Raw genomic sequence first — 17,926 nt, 5'->3', positions numbered from 1 at the left:
CTGGTTATCAGGAAAATGCTAGCCATATAAAATGAGTTTGGGAGTATTCCTTCCTCGTCAATGTTTTGGAAGAGTCTGAGAAGTGTTGGTTTTAATTCTTCTTTAAATGTTTGGTGAAATCACCAATGAAGCCATCTGGTTCTGGGCATTTCTTCTTTTGATTACTGATTCAATCTCCTCATTAGTAACTGGTCTATTCAGATTTTCTATTTCTTCCTGGTTCAGTCTTAGTAAGTAAATTTGTATGTTTCTAAAAAAATTTCTATTTCTTCTAGATTGTCCAGTTTGTTGGCATATAGCTGCTTATAATCCTTTGAGTTTCCATGCTATCAGTTATAATGTCTCCTTTTTCTTTTATAATTCTGTTGATTTGGATCCTTTCTCTTTTCTCCTTGGTTAGTCTAGCTAAGGGTTTGTCAATTTTATTTATCTTTAACAAAGAACCAACTATTAGTTTGGTTAATCTTTTCTATTGTTTTTCATTTACTTATTTCATTTATTTCTGTTCTAATCTTTATTATTTCCTTTCTTCTGCTAACTTTGGTTCCAGTTTGTTCTTCTTTTTCTAGTTCCTTAAGGTATAGAGTTAGGTTGTTTATTTGGGATATTTTTTTGCTTTTTAATGGAGGTGTTTATTGCGTTCCCCTTTTAGAACTGCTTTTGCTGCATCCCACAGGATCTGGAATGCTGTGTTTCCATTTTCGTTTATCTCAAGAAACTCTTTTATTTCCTCCCTTTAATTTCTTCTTTGATCAATTTGTTGTTCAGGGCAGTATTGTTTAATTTCCATGTGTTCGTGAATTTTCCATGTTTCCTCTTGTTATTGATTTCTAGTTTCATGCTATTGCGGTCAGAGGAGACACTTGGTATGATTTCAATCTTCTTGAATTTGTTAAGACTTGTTTAGTGAACTAACATATGGTCTATCCTAGAAAATATTCTATATATGTTTGAGAAGAATGTGTATTGTGCTGTTGTTGGACAGAATGTTCTGTTTATGTCAATTAGGTCTATTTGGTATATGGTATTGTTTAACTCTGCTGTTTCCTCATTGACTCTGGATGATTCATCCATTGTTGAGAGTGGGGTATAAAAGTACCCAACTATTATTGTACTACTGTTTATTTTTCCTTTTAGCTCTGTTAGTCTTTGCTTTATATATTTAAGTGCTCCAATATTGGGTACATAAATACAGAGGGTGCCAAAAAAAAAGGTATACACATTTTAAGAAAGAAAAACTGTATTAAAATTGTGATACTCAATATATACCAATAACAAAAGATGAATACAAGTCACATTTGACTTCTGCAATTAAAAGAGTGGTTACCATCAGCATCCAGACACTTCTGATTACAGCAAACTACTGCTTGAGCAATGTTGACCAAAGTGTCTACTTGTATACATTTTTTGGCACCCCCACTGTTTACAATTAATATATCATCTTGATATATTGACCCCTTTATCATTATATAATGACCTTCTTTGTCTCCTTTTAGTATTTTTAGCTTAAACTTTATTTTGTGTGATATAAAGCCTGAAACAGCTTTTAAAAATGATAATTTCACTGATCTTGCTAATGTCTCTAAGCAACTGAAGCCCTGTGCTAAAAAAACAAATGGCTGGGGATGATTCTGCAAAGAAAGAGACACAAAGGCATGGGTTTTTATAAATGTATGAATTATTTCTCCTGAAGTGCCAAATTCCAGACCTACTAATGTTCCTTCCAGAATCACCGTTTAAACAGGATAAGTGAATTTGCATTAATCTCCCTTGGAATGAATAAATCATTCCTAAAACTCCACATGCAATTCAAAAACACAGTGGAAGCCACAAAAAAACAAAGACCTAATTTCCTCAGCAAGCAGGAGATGATGTTGGACATATGAACTCAGAAGCATTATTTGCAGTACTAGTGTTAGCAAATCTAATAATTTTATCTGAATGATGATGCAATATATTTTATAAGTAGCATTCCACATAAAATGAACAGTCTTTTTTGGGAAAACCTGACACAAACACATTATAACTTAATGAAGAAATCAAAATTATAGGTCAAGCACCTCACAATGCAAAAAGCAAGGAGTAGACCTGCCTCCTATGTTAAAGACCCTATGAGTAATTTAGGCAAAATAACCCCCCAAAATGCCATAGTATATCTCATTTCAACCACGTTCATTATACCCAATAAATTTGGTGTGTTTTAAACTTGCTCTCAATGCAAGAAAAATTTATTATTTTTAAAGTACCTCCTTAAAATACTTCCAACTGTTTCCTCAGCAATATCTAAATTTTTTTCAAAGCCAATTCCAACAACAATTCTTAATGTATTACTCATACGAATTGACTCAGTTTATCGACTATCCACTAAGAGCAGCTAAATTCCTCTTTGGTAAAACATTCTTCAGCTTTGGAATAATAATGGTAATTTCTAACCATAAGCATACCTGGTATAAACAGTGGCACACACTTCGAAGCTGAGGGGGGAATTCCGAGGAGGAGCTGATGATAGCGTGGAAGAACTTTTCAGTCATCTGAAGGAGGTTCCGCTGATTATCCTCAAGGCTCTCTGACTGTTCTAATCTATAAACAAACAAACAAACAAAAGTAAAATCAATGAAAAACAAACATACTCCTTCAAAGATACTCCTTAAGAGACATTCAGCCAAATACAATGTTTGGACTTTGCAGGATCCTGATTTGAACAAACCAACTATGAAAAAGCCAATTTTGAAAACTGTGTTTAAAAACTGGTTCCTTATGTTGTCATAAATTTAGTATATGATTTTTTTTTCAACTTTTTTTTTCTTTAAGTGTGTTTTTCCAGGACCCATCAGCTCTAAGTCAACTAGTTGTTTCAATCTAGTTCAATCTAGTCACTGGCCCATGTGGGGATCGAACCAGCAACCTTGTTAAGAGCACCGCACTTTAATCAACTGAGCTAACTAACCACCCTTATATAAATAAAGGGCATCTCATGTTTTTAACTTTTAATTCAATGACTTCTGGTGAAGTCAGACATGCTTTCGTGTATTTTGTGGCCATTCATGTGTCCTCTATGTTTAACTGCCTCTCATGTCCAGTCTGCTATTTCTAACTGCTAGGCATCCCTCCCTCTCACCAGTACCTAAAACTCAGTTTACCCAAAATTAGCTGACTTTTTTTTTCTCCTGCTCTGATGTCTTATCCTGTACTCCCCATGTTGCCAATGGCACCATCACTGCCTCAGTCACCTTATTCTAGCGACCTCTGATGTCACCATTGCCTGCTGCACTCCATTACTCGCCACATTCAATCAGGTTGCTAGTTCTTCAGTATAACTGCTAAAATCTAAAGTCTTGGTATTGTGATTAAAGGCGGAAATCCGGAGGCAGACTAACTAGGTTTAAATTTCAACTCTATTATTACTGATCATTACGGCCTTGGTCAAGATACTGCACTTTTCTGGGCCTCAATGTTTTTCATCAATAAGACAGGAATAATAATCCTGCTACTTTGTGGGGTTTAAATTTCATTCAATGGCTATCAAATCCACAAAGCTTTACTTAAGCTTCCCAACTGGCATAATCTGAATTCTTAAAACACATCCTCTATGAAATTCACTACACAACTACTTATTATGTGTCTTATCTCCTCTACTAAACTGTAAACTCCCTGAAGAAAGGAAGCACTCATCTTTGTCCACTTAAAACTAGCACAGTACCTTACCAAGCAAGTATTCAGTAAATACTTGTTTTCAATCTCTTAACTAGTAATTTTGATTCCTATACTAATTTACATATTACATAAATGATTGGATATTTAAGTCATCATTCCTTGCAGCTCTCTGAGTGGTGCAGCATATGGATACAGTAAGAGTTCAAAAATTACTGTGGATATAAGGCAGAAAGATTCCATGGGATAGGTGAATTCCAAAGGAGGGCTAGAACTTGCATAGGCAAAGAGAAGTAAGGGTATTTCAGAAAGAGGGAGTACGCAGCGCAGGTACTCAGTTCAGTTCAAAAAAACATTTACACGCGTCTACCATTGCCATTCTTAGTGCCAGGTGCAGAGGATTCAACAATTGGCCTGTGACCTTTCCAAAGAGGGGAAAGACATACACATACTAGGTAATGAGTACAATAATTCAAAGATAAAAGCGCAATAGCAAACCATAGCTAGATATGATCAATTCACAGGGCTAGTGGTTGCTGGGAAGCCAGAGGCAGAAAATGAACTTGGAATATGTGGAGAACTAAAAAGAGATTGGTCTAAATATGGAGAGTATATATAGGGAGATCAGTTAATAAGCTACAATAGTAATTTAAATCTGAGCTATGGAGGATGTAGCATGTTTGTGGTATGAAAGATAAACAATTTATTTAACAAGGCAAGAAGAAACCCCTAGAAACCTTGACAGCTCCTGCCTACTTTGTGGGAACTTTTTCTTAATGAGTCCACATAACAGCAGGTATGCTGCAGTCTGCTTCAGGTATCCCTCTAAAACAGTACCTTCCAGCAACAGAACTCTCGTCTCTCACATGCCAATCATGACTTGCTGGCTTTTCCATTAATTCTGATCTATAAGGAATTTGTTGTTTGAAATTTGTAATTGTCTTTTTTTAAGAAAAATTACTTTTGTGTATCTTTCATAATTAAAGACTAATTTTAAGAATTAAGGGGAGACATTGTGAGGGCACGTCCCTACCACTGCAGAGTGCCTCCACCATTGCAGCGGTAGTGACAACATGGAGAGCAGGAATGGATGTGAGGATGACAAACCTGGTAGGATCCACTTCAAAGCTAACATGTTGCCAATCAGAGGAGGTGATCACAATTCGTAATAAGGGATCCAGGAGTTTTTGTAGGTAATTAGCACCATATACCTAAAGAAATACACAAACGGGAATTTATTATGTTGCATTAAAGATATTCTGCTCTGTACATTCTGTACATAGTCATTGTTTGACATACCTCGGCACAAAAACAGATGAATGACTACAAACCTTGAAACAGAAGGTCATTATTTTACTAGCTAAGCTGTTGCCTCGGAAAAGAGTCTGCATGGAGTCTGCCAGTTCTACTTCCTTAGAAAACATGTTCCAGAGCAGTTGGTAGAGTAAATGCCGAGAATCAAAGAGAGTCACTAGAACTCGAGCTAGTTCATCCTGAGAACAAAACAAATTGTGTTAGTGTGAACACCTCATTTTTTCTCAAGCAGGAAACTTAAAGGCAAATCCAAAATTGCCAATCACATGCTAAATTGAGGTAAATGGTGACCGATTAATTTTTCCCCTGGGATTTATCCATGTACATATGTCTATACGTAAATGACTATCCCTAAATACCTACAGTAGCTGTTAATTCTAAGGATTAACTGATGAAAGGTAAGAGAGGCCTAAGATTCACCAGGAGATAGAAAAAAATCCACATTCAGTTTAAGTTGTATGGCAAAAATGAAAGAGTAGAAAGGGAAGATGATGGCAAAGAGTTCAGTTTGATATGCACAAATCATTTTCTCAGAAAATCAGTGAGCAAGAATAAGATTTTGGTGACCACAAGAGCTCTACTCTCTTTTCACATGGTCAGGGAAACTCAGTGAACACTGAACACAGACTAGGCAGAGAAACAACAAAATTGGAAAGACTACAAGACTTGCAGGAAATCAGGAAAAAGACCTGGGCTGTGCATTCCGAACCAAGAGATTAGCCAGATTTATGTACAAAGCAGGGGTAGGAGGCTAATTCCCATCTAGTACCTAAATGATAACCCTCATGCTTTCCCATAGTAAAATATTTTTTGGTATACTTAAGAAAAATGATGCGAGAGTAAATTACTGTTTAACCACACATTCTGGGAAGAGATTTAGAGAGAACAGGGGCCAAGGTCTCTTTTCTCATGGAGCTCACATTCTGGAATGAGAATAAGTAATCAAATCAACACAATAGTTTCACATTGTGAATAAATGCTGCAAAGAAAATATAACAAGGTAATGTGACAGAATGAATGTGGCTGTAGTTTTGATTCGTCCGAAAAGAGCTAAGAAAGTTACATCTGAACCAAAACTTGAATAACAAGAAGTTGGCCATTTACGAGATAAGGGCAGAAGCATTCCAGGTGGCAGAGGTGGCCACAGCAGCAGTCAGAGTGCTCTAGGGTGAAACTAACCCTACCATGTGTGGTGGCCAGTGTGGTTTAAGTTTGGTGAACAAGAAGGAAAATGGCATAAGATGAGGTCAGAAATGAGACAGGGCCCAAACTAGATAGAGCCTTATAGGCCAGAGTTTGAGCTTTACCTTAAGTACGAGGAACAAGATCCTACAGTTTTTAATCACAAATAAATCTACAGGCAACAACAGATTACCTTATAAGTTATAATTTACTAAACTGAAATAATTTGGGGTACAATATAAACTAAATAGCTTTTTAACATGGAAAGGGACAACCCTTTCCAAATTTTTAGCATCTATTATTAAGAATGGTATTGTTTTAGGAAATTTTTTATTAAGAAGCCAAATAGCCATAATATGTCTTCAGTGTTTAAAGTAAACAACACCACAATTTCAAATGCAAATCAAGTACTTAAATTTAAAGAAACGAAAAACAAAAAACTGAAACGCATTACAGAGAAGAGTTATGAATTGGAGATAGTAAACAGGCACAAGCCTGGCATTCTAGTTCTAGTATGACTAACGACTAAATATGAGATTTAACTCTAATTATCTCATTTAATATATGAAGGCACCAGACCAGACCAGTGGTTTTAATTTTCTTTCAATCAGTGTTTAAGTGGAATTTTCAGTGGGACAAGTAAAGAGTCTGAGTTTTACTTTAAGTATGAGGAATAAGATCCTCAAAATTAAAGTAAGAACACCAGTGAGAACTAGAAGCTACAACCACTTCCCAACAAGCTGAAAACCACTCAAATAATATCTGAAGTTTCTTCCAGCTCTAAAATTTTAGCAATTCATTCAATAAACACTCATGGAATGAGTGAATTTTGAACCACCTGCTCTGTGCCAGGCACTCTTCCTTCCCACTTACTCCAGGAACTTACCCACTGAGAACAAGGGACCACGTTGGCCAGAGCCATAGCTATGGGGAGCTCCCCCTGATCACCCATCATCGTGACCAACTCCACCAGTCTCTCAAACCGATCTGCCAACACCGTTTCTGCAAGGGTGTCAAATTCCGTGCCTTGTTGGAGGATTTTTGTCAGAACTTCCATAAATGTAGCTCTCGTCTGGAGATCTTTGTGATAACCTAAACCTAATATGGACAGACAGATGCGAATTTACTAACATGGCCTTGTTGAAGTCATTTTACTGGTAATTTTACGTGCCGATTCTCTATGCTTTACATTTCTGTATGCAATCTCATTGTAGCTCACCTATGGAGTGCATGAGGCCACTGTCCACGTTAGCATTGAGTAAGTTGGACATGGCAAGGACTGTACAATGCCTCAACGATGCCAGCCTCCGAGACATGCCACGTTTTCTGCCACCTGTTTGTGCATTGTCATCTTCAACTTCACTACAGTCATTCAAAAGGTTCATGAACAACGTGAAATACCTGAGAAACAGAAAGACTGACCTTTATACAGTGAAGGCCACACCAACTAGAAAGCTAATCAGACATTCTGAAATCATAGCATGAGCATTACATGAGCGGTACTGGGTACCGCATCTCTCCAGTCTTGGGATAATCGGCCAGCGTGACTCATTAGGAAGTATGCTATGAACATGACTTCATCCTGACAAAGCCCAGTGCATATTTCATAACACAAACACCACATAGATGCATTGTTTCCTGGTAAATGCATTACTTTTAATATTTAGCATATAAAATTAGTGGTCCAAATCAGTGATCTGGTTTATGTTGCCAATACAAATTCAATGATCAGATTATTTTCTTTAAAAACCAGTTGTTTTCCTATCCTACTCCTGTCATAGGGAATATTGCTTCATGAGCGTGTTATATTTTATGAGACAGCAGCTGATGGCCATAATACCAAAGTAATGTGTCCATTTTCTAACTATAATCATTTACCACTTTGATTACACTTTGTTTTGTTGTGTGTGGGACTTTGTTTTTGCTTTGTGCTTTTGGTGACTGAAATTTACTTAAGAAATAACTGTGATTTGGCTTCCATTAAGTCCACACCATCTCCTTCCTCAGGCTGCAGCGGAAGACCAGCCAGGAGTGAAACTACTGCTTCCATGCTTGCCTGGTCCAAATCTCTGAAGAAAAAAAATTTAAAGACCATAAGTCTTTCAGGTTCTTGCAACCCACCTTCCCCTCAAGTAAACTCCTTCCTAACAGAAACAAACTTTAGGAACTACCTATTTCATTAAACAAGTTATTAGGACAGCCTAAATAATCTGAGTTAATATGCAGACCCCAGAATGCAAAAACATTTCAAGTGGAGCAGAGGGCGATAATAACTTTCCACAAAGTAATCTTGGCAATAACTACTTTAAATCAAAAGCATGCACCACAAAACCAAACCTGGCCAAAGAAATATATGTGAATGGTTACTACGTAGTTCACAGTGTTTAACTATTTTCTGATATGTGGCAATAAGTATTTGTCATTGGAGCAAATTCAAGCATTTGCGTTTTAGAATGACTCAAAACAAGCAAGTTTCACAAATAATGCTTTTATTTATCTAATCATAAATAAATACAATCTAACACTTCTTATATCTTATTTTCCAATAACTGTATATTATCTTTCCTAAATAGACAACATTAACTTTCCAAACATAACACATTTGTTTCTACTCAAAGTATTTCAGTTAAAAAGAAAAATAGTAAAGATTGGAATACATTTATATAATTTAAATGCAAAAGTTTGATATCCAGAAAAACAATTTCAGTATACATAAACTATATGTAGAATAGCTATGATGAAGTAGTAATTAGCATAAATGTGCTAATACTTAAGGGTCATTCTCTTTTTTACCTTGTTAGACATTTTACATCGTCATCTGCGGCTTGGTTCGATGTTCCCATAACCCAGTCCGTCAAGTACTCTACCATCTTATTCCTATAGAATGGCAGAGAAAATGAAAATAGCAAACCACGTTTTTAAAGTCACACATGCACCTTTTTAAATAGTGCACACAACGTGCCAAATCACTGAGGCAATATGACAATTTTATAAAAGAGATACACTGCTATCACAAATCTAACAGAAGGGAACAAACACAGGCAACTTGGATACCAATCCTCCACAGAAGCCCTTAGCTATGTTTTCAATTTGGAGACAGAATCAAATTCTTAACCCAACTATAGTATAATTGTAGAAAAAAGGAGCACTGCATAGGCACAAACCTTTGGGAAATTTGAAAAGACATGACGAGAAAGAGAAACATGTGAAAAGCTCCTCTTCCACCCCACCCCCACCTGCTTCCCATGATAACCAGGTACCTATTTTTCTGTACTTCATTTATCATAATAAGATTTAGAAAACCCTATTTTGCTCTTTTAAGAACTCACCTAAATTTCATCTCTTGACAAAATGAGAGGTCATCTCTCCTTGCCATCATTACCTCGACTAACTGACACAGCTTCGTTTTTATTTGAATTGCATGGACCATATTCCCAAGCACACGAACATATCTATTTAGACACAGAAACATTCAAAAAATTATCAGAGATAAACAGAATGTTTTCTAATGCTTTAGTCTCTAAGTAAAATAATTAAACAATGATAAAAATTGCAAGATTTTTATTTTATTTATCCGAGAACATATACAACTTCTGGTTACCTTCTTGTCCCACCCTAATTTGGGTGCAATCAAGAAAAGGATGGCGAGTTACTCCATTAATACTACTAAAACCAATGGGTTTCTGCTATATTTCAGTAGAATGCTTACCTGACCAAATTTAGCATCATTGTTTCAATGCTAGCTTGCCCCAGATGTTCGGAGCTGCCTTCGGTATGATTATCTAGTAAGTTCTTCATTATGGCTATGGTTTGCTCTACAAATTGAGTGTTGGTGTCAGTCAATAAAACCTACACAAAGAACAAAATATATCTGGAATCAGTGCACAGCAGACAGACCACAGAGATGAAGTTGCCTGATCTAAGTGTCACACACATGCAGAAATGCACCGACAGGCACATATCCAAACAGGCACACAGATCCACTCACACCCGTACCCACGTTACATTCGTAACCCCACACACCAGAGTTCCTAAAAAGCAAACTGGTCCCACATTTGAGGGTTCTTTTTTCTGCAATTTTTTGCCTATTTTTTAAAATTGTGAGTGAATGTTTATACCAGTATCTAAATAATCTTAAAAAAAAAAAAGTCATTATTTCAAACAAGTCACACTATTCATAGAGAAGGGTGGAAAATAAAACAGAGCACACGTTACCTGTCCTTGGGAGTCAAAAAACTTGCTGATGGTATTCTTCAATTTGTTAAAGAGCATTGGGTAAAGAGCAGGACTCAATTCTAGACCCAGCAGATCCTTAACATTGGTCCGTATCTGAAGTCCCACTTTCTCATGGTTACACACCATTAAGGACAGCAGGCGATCCATAAATTTGCTGACAGGTGTATCTGCATTTCCCTCTGAGGACATCACTGAAATCATGGAACCCTTGCGTTCACTGACTGGGCCCATGGGCGGGCTATAGGTTGCCAGGCCGGAATTGCTTCTTTGCTGCAGGCACACTCCTCCAAGAGCACACAGGAAGCCAGTCATGTTGATCCATTCCTGTAGGGAGTCCGTGTCAGACAAATCTATGGATCCTCCTCCACTCACATGAGACATTCGTCGCTTAACAATGGTCTTGTGAAGGCTTTCAGCAGCCTAAACACAAAATAGTTATGGAAAGCGTGAATTCAACCTGCACTGATGGAGACACTTGACAAAGTACTTTTCATCCGACATTTTTTTCACAACAAAAGAACATTTTTTACATTTAAAGATCGAAGTCTTCATTGTGCCATTTCTGAAACATTTCTGACATCAAGGTAGATTACTGCTTGAGGGAGGATGAGCTTTCCAGAATTGAGGGTAGCGATAAACAGAGATATAAAAGGTGGTGATGGATTGTAGCTCAGAAAGGAACACACTCTCAAAATATTTGCTTCTATCAATTCTTGGACACAGAAACAATGTCTATCCTGCTTTAAGGAATACAAGCATTTGGAGATTTTTAACCAAGTGGTGTGTGTGCTTATTAACTTAGTGACTGTCCAGTTCAAGTGCTCTGGGACCAGCTTTGTAAACATTGCTCTACTATTAACATAGATTCCCCAGGGCAAGATGAGACTAATCAAGCAGAAGAGCCACTGAATACAGAAAGAGAGTGTAATGAAGGAAGTACAGGAAGATAAAAATAAATAGAAAAAAGCTTTGTAAGATTTGCAATCTGGCTAAGGAGGAATCTTCAGAGTTCTGATCCTTTTAGTTTACGGAGTACAGATAAGAAGGAAAAACTCTTATTATGTGTGGCAAAATTTTTTTCAAATTCAATTTCCCTTTTATGCTATTTACAAGCATAATACTCATCCTACTACAGAGAGTATATCAACCCAAGAAAGCAACATATTAGGGGCACTCTGTGATATGAACGATGTAGAAGTATCATTGCATTTGCTTCATTACGTATGTTGATTTTGTGGGGAAAATGGCTTTTCACTCAAGGATTGCATTAAATATAGAACTCCTGAAACTGCCATTTCTCGTAGCAGATGCATTTATTACAGTTGTATCTAATATGACAATATAGTTACATATCCCTGCTGTCATGCAGCACGTTCTCCCTTTTAGGACCTATGTGATAAGGTATTTATCCAGGCTCTCTGATCAAGAGTTCAGACAGAGGATGGTTTGCAACATGGCTGACTTAACATGGGCCCCAGTGAAAGAACCATTGGATACAACACTATGCTTTGATAAAGAAAGCCTGGATCTTGCATTTAAGTACTTTATGTCACTTACTCTGGCTATGAGGTGGGCTGGACTAGCTGAGATAATGAATCAACTTCAGACCTTCAATGATGTGAGCTATAATGAATCGATAGTATCAGACACAGAAACCTCCGTTGCCAAAGAGCTTGCAGACTGCCTTATTAGCAATAATGTGGTTGAGCATATATTTGGACCAAATTTACATATTGAGATTATCAAACAGTGCCAAGTGATTTGAATTTTTTGACAGCAGAAGGGCCACTGAGTACTCAGCATATTTACTGCATTTAGGCTGCAGCACAGTTGAGACACCATAGTCATTAAGACATGACTTATTTCCTTCACTGATCAAGAATTTGGATCTAATATCACTTATACGTCTCCTTAATCTGGGCCAGGTGTTCAAACTGAACAGACATTGTACTTGGCACTGAAGTGAATTAAAGCATTACAGAATACTGTACTAGCAGCTAAGGTTCAGCTAGAGTTCTTTTGTTCCATTGTTTAGTAATTATGGTGTTCATATTAGGTTTAAAGATTTTTCCTTCACAGGGTTCATATTTTATCACACAGTCTTGCTTTTTTTTTCAGTACTTTTAAGCACTTTTGATTAGATCCCCTCTAAAAGAATAATTTTTATTATCTTCTTGATTCTGGGGACACAGTGGTGATTACTCTGTTTTCAAATTAGAGTTAAATGTTCTTGAACTGTGTGATAGTATACATAAAGAAAACTAAATAAAATAAGTGAAGTTAAACTTAAGCTGAAATATAAACATTTTGATAATGCCACTGTTCTTCCATCTGGGTGCTTTTGTGTCGAAGACTTCTGTAGTGCATAAAGAATTAGGTTTGTGTTTTATCTTTAGTGTGAATTCTGCTACATATTCATATACTTCTTGTTGGGGCTCAAATGATTACCACAAGTGTCTTGATTTTCAGTTCTGTTTCATTGGTACAATTTCAGGTTTCCCTTGTCTTATACGGCTTTAATAATGTCGTTCCATTCTCTGACATAGTGAATTCGGATATTAATTGAACATATTACACGAGGTCTGACAATGAAGTTCGCGAACTTGTTGCAACAATGTTGCTAACCTATTTGATATCAGCGGGTTTATTCATTATGAATTTGTACCAACTGGACAAACAGTTAACCAAGTTTGCTATTTGGAAGTGCTGAAAAGGCTGTGTGAAAAAGTTAGACGACCTGAACTTTTCACCAACAAGTCATGGCTCTTGCATCACGACAATGCACCAGCTCACAGGGCACTGTCTGTGAGGGAGTTTTTAGCCAGTAAATAAATAACGGTATTGGAACATCCTTCCTACTCACCTGATCTGGCCCTCAATGAATTCTTAACCCAAAGATAAAGGAAATAATGAAAGGAAGACATTTTGATGACATCAGGACATAAAGGGTAATACGACGACAGCTCTGATGGCCATTCCAGAAAAAGAGTTCCAAGATTGCTTTGAAGGGTGGACTAGGCACTGGCATCGGTGCATAGCCTCCCAAGGGGAGGACTTCGAAGGTGACCATAGTGATATTTAGCACTTTTTCTAGGATCAATTTGCTAACTTAATTGTCAGACCTCGTATATTATATTATATATTGTATTATATGTTATATTACAGTATATTAATATTTTTAGCTTACCTCTGCCCAGGTCTAATATAAATGTCTAATTTTATTGAATATATTTAAGTGCCTCAAATTTTTATTTTTTACCTAATTGAATTAGAAAAGGTATTTTCTTTTCTACTGTTAGTCTTTAAAGGGCTATAATTTGAACAATTACAATAGAAAAATTGCCTGTTCAGGAAGATGTAAGAAACCACTAACAGATCTCTGTTACTGGATTACTTACTTCATTTGGCATATATTCTTTAAAAAAGAAAGCTTTTAATGGATGGATATTTCATCATTCACATAGGTATTGTAACAGTTAATTATAAAATGTCAATTGTCTTTTAGAAGTCTTTGTGAAACCACCAGTTTTTTAAAGTGGTTGTATTAATGTACATTCCCTATATGTGCATTTGCATACCCTGTGACCCAGCAATTCTACTAAGTATGTGCCTTATAGAAATGCATCCAGAGGGTCACCAAAGACACATTCAAGATTGTTCATACTGTGTTTCCCCGAAAATAAGACCTAGCCGTACCATCAGCTCTAATGTGTCTTTTGGAGCAAAAATTAACATAAGACTCAGTCTTATTTTAATATAAGACCCAGTCTTATATAATACAATATAATATAAGACCAAGTCATTATAATATAATATAATATCGGGTATAATATAATATCAGGTATAATACAATACGGGTATAATATAATATAATACGAGTATAATATAATATAATATAATACTGGGTCTTATATTAATTTTTGCTCCAAAAGACGCATTAGAGCTGATGGTCCAGCTAGGTCTTATTTTCGGGGAAACACGGTAGCAGCACTATGCGAAATAACTCGTGTTTGTATAGCTCTCCAATGCCAAAAAAGAGTAGAAAGCAAAATTAAATTGTAGACTATTTGTTGAATGAAATTATACCAATAACAATGAATGAACTACAACTAACTGCACAGAATAGTGTGGAGGAAATCTCACAAACATAATGTTGAGTGAAAGAAGGCAGATATAAGAGAGGACATAGCTATTATTCCATTTACATCACATTAAAAACAGCTAAACTGTTGTATTTAGTGGTCAGGATTACGGTTACTCGTGGGCTGTTAATGACTGGAAAGCAGCACAATGAGGTTTCTGGTATGCTGGTAACGATTTGTTTCTTGATGTAGGTGCCAGTTGGGCAGGTATGTTCATCCCCTAATATTCTGAATTGTCACTTATATTTATACTTGTTTTTATATGGATGTTACACTTTAATAAAAAGGGGAAAAAACTATGTGAAAGATGAAAAAAAAATCCAAACTTAAATTTGACCACACGAATACATGTTTTTAAAGAGCCACTGATAAATTTTTGTCATAGACTAATATAATCAACTCAGAACATCAAATTTCTTTTAAAAGGCTTTGATTCATATGAATGAACCTTGTAAACACTATGTCAAGTGAAAGAAACCAGTCCCAAGAGACCACATATTGAATGATTCCATTAATGTAAAATGTCCAGAACAGGCAAACCTACAGAGACAGAAAATAGATTAGTGGTCGCCTAGGCCTGGGTGTGTGTGGGATGGGGGGGTGAAAGAGGGAAGGGAGAGGAATGATCGCTGAAGATTATAAAATTTTTAAAAATTGTGGTAATGGTTGCATAACTTTGTGACTACTAAAAAGTTTTAAAATTTCATTTAACCTATGGGTTCAATCGTCTGCCCACCAAATCCCTATATTAGAATACCTAATAAAAAAGTAAAATGTATTGCTTCAATTTTAATTATTTTTTTCTCCCTTTGTTGCCCCTTTCCCAAAAATTCTGTGAAATACTCTGACAGAGGAAGAGAAAGAAAGAGGAAAAGGAATGGTCTCTACCACAAATCACCTCTAGCTCAGTGCTGTCCACGATCTCTGAAACAATGGAAACATTTTATATCTATGCTGTCCAGTATAGTAGCCAATTGTCACACGTGGCTACTGAGCCCTTGAAATGTGGCTACTGTATGACCGAGAAACTGAATTTAAATTGTATTTAATTTTAATTATTTAAGTCAAATTTTAGTTTAAACTTAAGTAGCCACAGGTGGCTACCAATTAGGCAGTGTAGATATGGATGAACCACAATTATCAGTCTTAAGATAACTAGATGCTTACTATACTAAGAGTAACTTGCAAAAGATTCCTGAAATGAAGTACATATGTTTAGCTTAGCAGATCAGACAAAAAATCAACTTTATAAACTCACCTGGCCATCTTCCATTTTGGCTTTTGGATAGTTGAGGATCAGTTTTGTAGCTTGTTCCCATTTTGCATGCGTATCTTCCCAAGCCTAAAATGAAGGCAATTACCACTTGAAAGCAACTTTAAACCTAGAGCTACAAATCAATGAGCAACAGACAGGTCTCAAACGTGGTGCATATCGTAAATATAATATATCCTACTTGAAGTATGCACACATTTTAGATTTGCTTCAGAAGCTATTCCTGGCCACAGACACGTGACATGAGGTTTCTGCAGTTGAGGGTGGGGCCTGGGAGGGCTGCTTCTATGGCTAAGGGCATACCTCAGTGTTTCCTGCAGTGGGGTGTTCAATGCGCCTGAGTAGTGCCATCACTCTTTTCTGAAGCGCTGCTCTTCCTAAACAAAAACAAGAAATCATCTTATTGCACTTAGAGCCCCGCCTGCCAATGGCGAGCTGGCAAGTCCAACCCAAAAGGCAGAGTAGGAGGAGCGGAATGAATGCCTCCCATGACAAATATGAACACTTCTTTGTACCAACCTCACAGGAAAAGTATTTCACTTGGACTCTACCATGTCCACAGCATAGAATAGCTATTCTCACTTATATATACTCAAAACATGTGCCAATGTGTTTAAAACTTCACTCTATACAATTCAGGGCAAGTAAATTATATAACCTATAACTGCCAGCAATTTATACAGTCTTTGAACAAATGTATATCATATGAAAAACTCATTGAGAAGTTAACAATTCATTTTAAATGCTATTTAGTTTTCCCCCTACCTTATGCAGAAAAGGATGTAAGGTGAGCTATTTGAATCAGTCCTACAAACTTGCAAAATAATTATCATAAATACACTCATACATTCCTAGTAATCAGATGTGATTCAAGGCAGACCGAGTGAGAAGAAAACATTATCCACAGTTACCTGTTGACATCATATTGCTGACAGAGGCGAACTCCATGAATGTGTTATAGTTGGGCAAGAAGTTGTGCACCGACACTTCGTCCACTCCACACCGGATATCCGCTTCCTCACAGAGGTGGCGGAAACAGGACATGGCAACCAGAACAGCTTCAGTGTCAGGGCTCCACAGAAACATGTACAGGGCCACTTCTAGTTTGGTCTGGGCTTGTCGGCATATTGGTGGGGTTCCACTGCACCCTGCTGCACTATCCTGGGAGTCAGGGGTGGGAGGCATGTATTTTCAATGTAGGAAGTTTTATTTACAAAACCAACAGTGCAACAAACTGTGTACCATACATGGATCTGCATCCAATAACCACAAGAGCATTTCCCTTTAAGCACGATAGGAATTTTCAAACTCCGGGATATCTTGTCTGAATGAGAAATGAGATTATTTGGACCAACACAATGCTACCATCTGTCCAATTTCAAATCAAATAGGTATTATCCTATTCTAGATTTCAGAAATGTAGATTAAGCTCGACATGTATACAAGTAAAACACCAGAAACATAAACCTACATAAAAATGTAATCCACTTCCCAGTCAATTATAAATGACAAAAGAAGAGGAAGTAATAAGAAAGTCTATCCACCTACTGAAGGGAAGAAATAAAATAAGTACATTGCAGGTACTGACTGAAATGACGGCACAGACAAGAACTACAGATTCCTGTAAAAGACATTCTTGAGTCTGGATTGTATATTCCCAAAATATGAAATAGAGAAATCCTCATTTACAAAACTAATGCAAATTCTGCAGTAAAGTAGACAACAGGAAACACCACACTACTTAATTGTTGTTGTTTTCCTCAACAGAAGGTTATATAGGAAAACTACAAAAGCAGCTGCTTACCACGGATGAGTTTCCCTTTCCCTTCCGGAGAGAGGCTCCAGGAGTACAAGTACGTAGTAACTCTTCATGATCCATGGACATTTGATTGGTGTTTCCACCTGAAGAAACGTCACATCCTACCCCATAAACGAAGAGAAAGTGACAGGAACTTCTATCTGCCTGCTAGAAAGAAGAAAGAAGTAAGCCCTTCTGAAGCACCGATAACCACGAAAAATAAACACTTAATGTGAGTTGTCTTCCTGTTTGAGACTATCCTGGCCAACCTGTCCTCACAACTCCTAGCCCTTACCTTGAGAAACTATCACTAGAAGCTCAGTAGTACAA

General features: G+C 36.8%; 1 protein-coding gene across 10 annotated transcripts in view; it reads right to left on the bottom strand.

Moving 5' to 3' along the window:
- NF1 (neurofibromin 1) overlaps positions 1-17,926 on the bottom strand; it is a 198,798-nt gene that overhangs the window by 108,080 nt on the left and 72,792 nt on the right. For 8 of the 10 annotated variants that reach the window (XM_081029818.1, XM_081029823.1, XM_081029819.1 and 5 more), the window contains 14 exons: positions 17,603-17,764; positions 16,710-16,959; positions 16,102-16,175; positions 15,784-15,867; positions 10,363-10,803; positions 9,857-9,996; positions 9,477-9,599; positions 8,941-9,024; positions 8,100-8,216; positions 7,367-7,548; positions 7,034-7,245; positions 4,983-5,144; positions 4,759-4,862; positions 2,445-2,580 (listed from right to left, as the gene is read on the bottom strand). In XM_081029818.1, coding sequence (XP_080885944.1) covers positions 2,445-2,580; positions 4,759-4,862; positions 4,983-5,144; positions 7,034-7,245; positions 7,367-7,548; positions 8,100-8,216; positions 8,941-9,024; positions 9,477-9,599; positions 9,857-9,996; positions 10,363-10,803; positions 15,784-15,867; positions 16,102-16,175; positions 16,710-16,959; positions 17,603-17,764 — 2,271 coding nt within the window. The remainder of the gene's footprint in view (positions 1-2,444; positions 2,581-4,758; positions 4,863-4,982; positions 5,145-7,033; positions 7,246-7,366; positions 7,549-8,099; positions 8,217-8,940; positions 9,025-9,476; positions 9,600-9,856; positions 9,997-10,362; positions 10,804-15,783; positions 15,868-16,101; positions 16,176-16,709; positions 16,960-17,602; positions 17,765-17,926) is intronic. The other 2 variants (XM_081029820.1, XM_081029822.1) reach the window with 1 other exon arrangement.

Source organism: Rhinolophus hipposideros (assembly GCF_964194185.1).
Source record: "Rhinolophus hipposideros genome assembly, chromosome: 20".
NCBI classification, from domain to species: Eukaryota; Metazoa; Chordata; class Mammalia; order Chiroptera; family Rhinolophidae; genus Rhinolophus; species Rhinolophus hipposideros.
The sequence above is the reverse complement of the archived record's forward strand: the minus strand, read 5'-3'. Positions and strand labels throughout refer to the sequence as shown.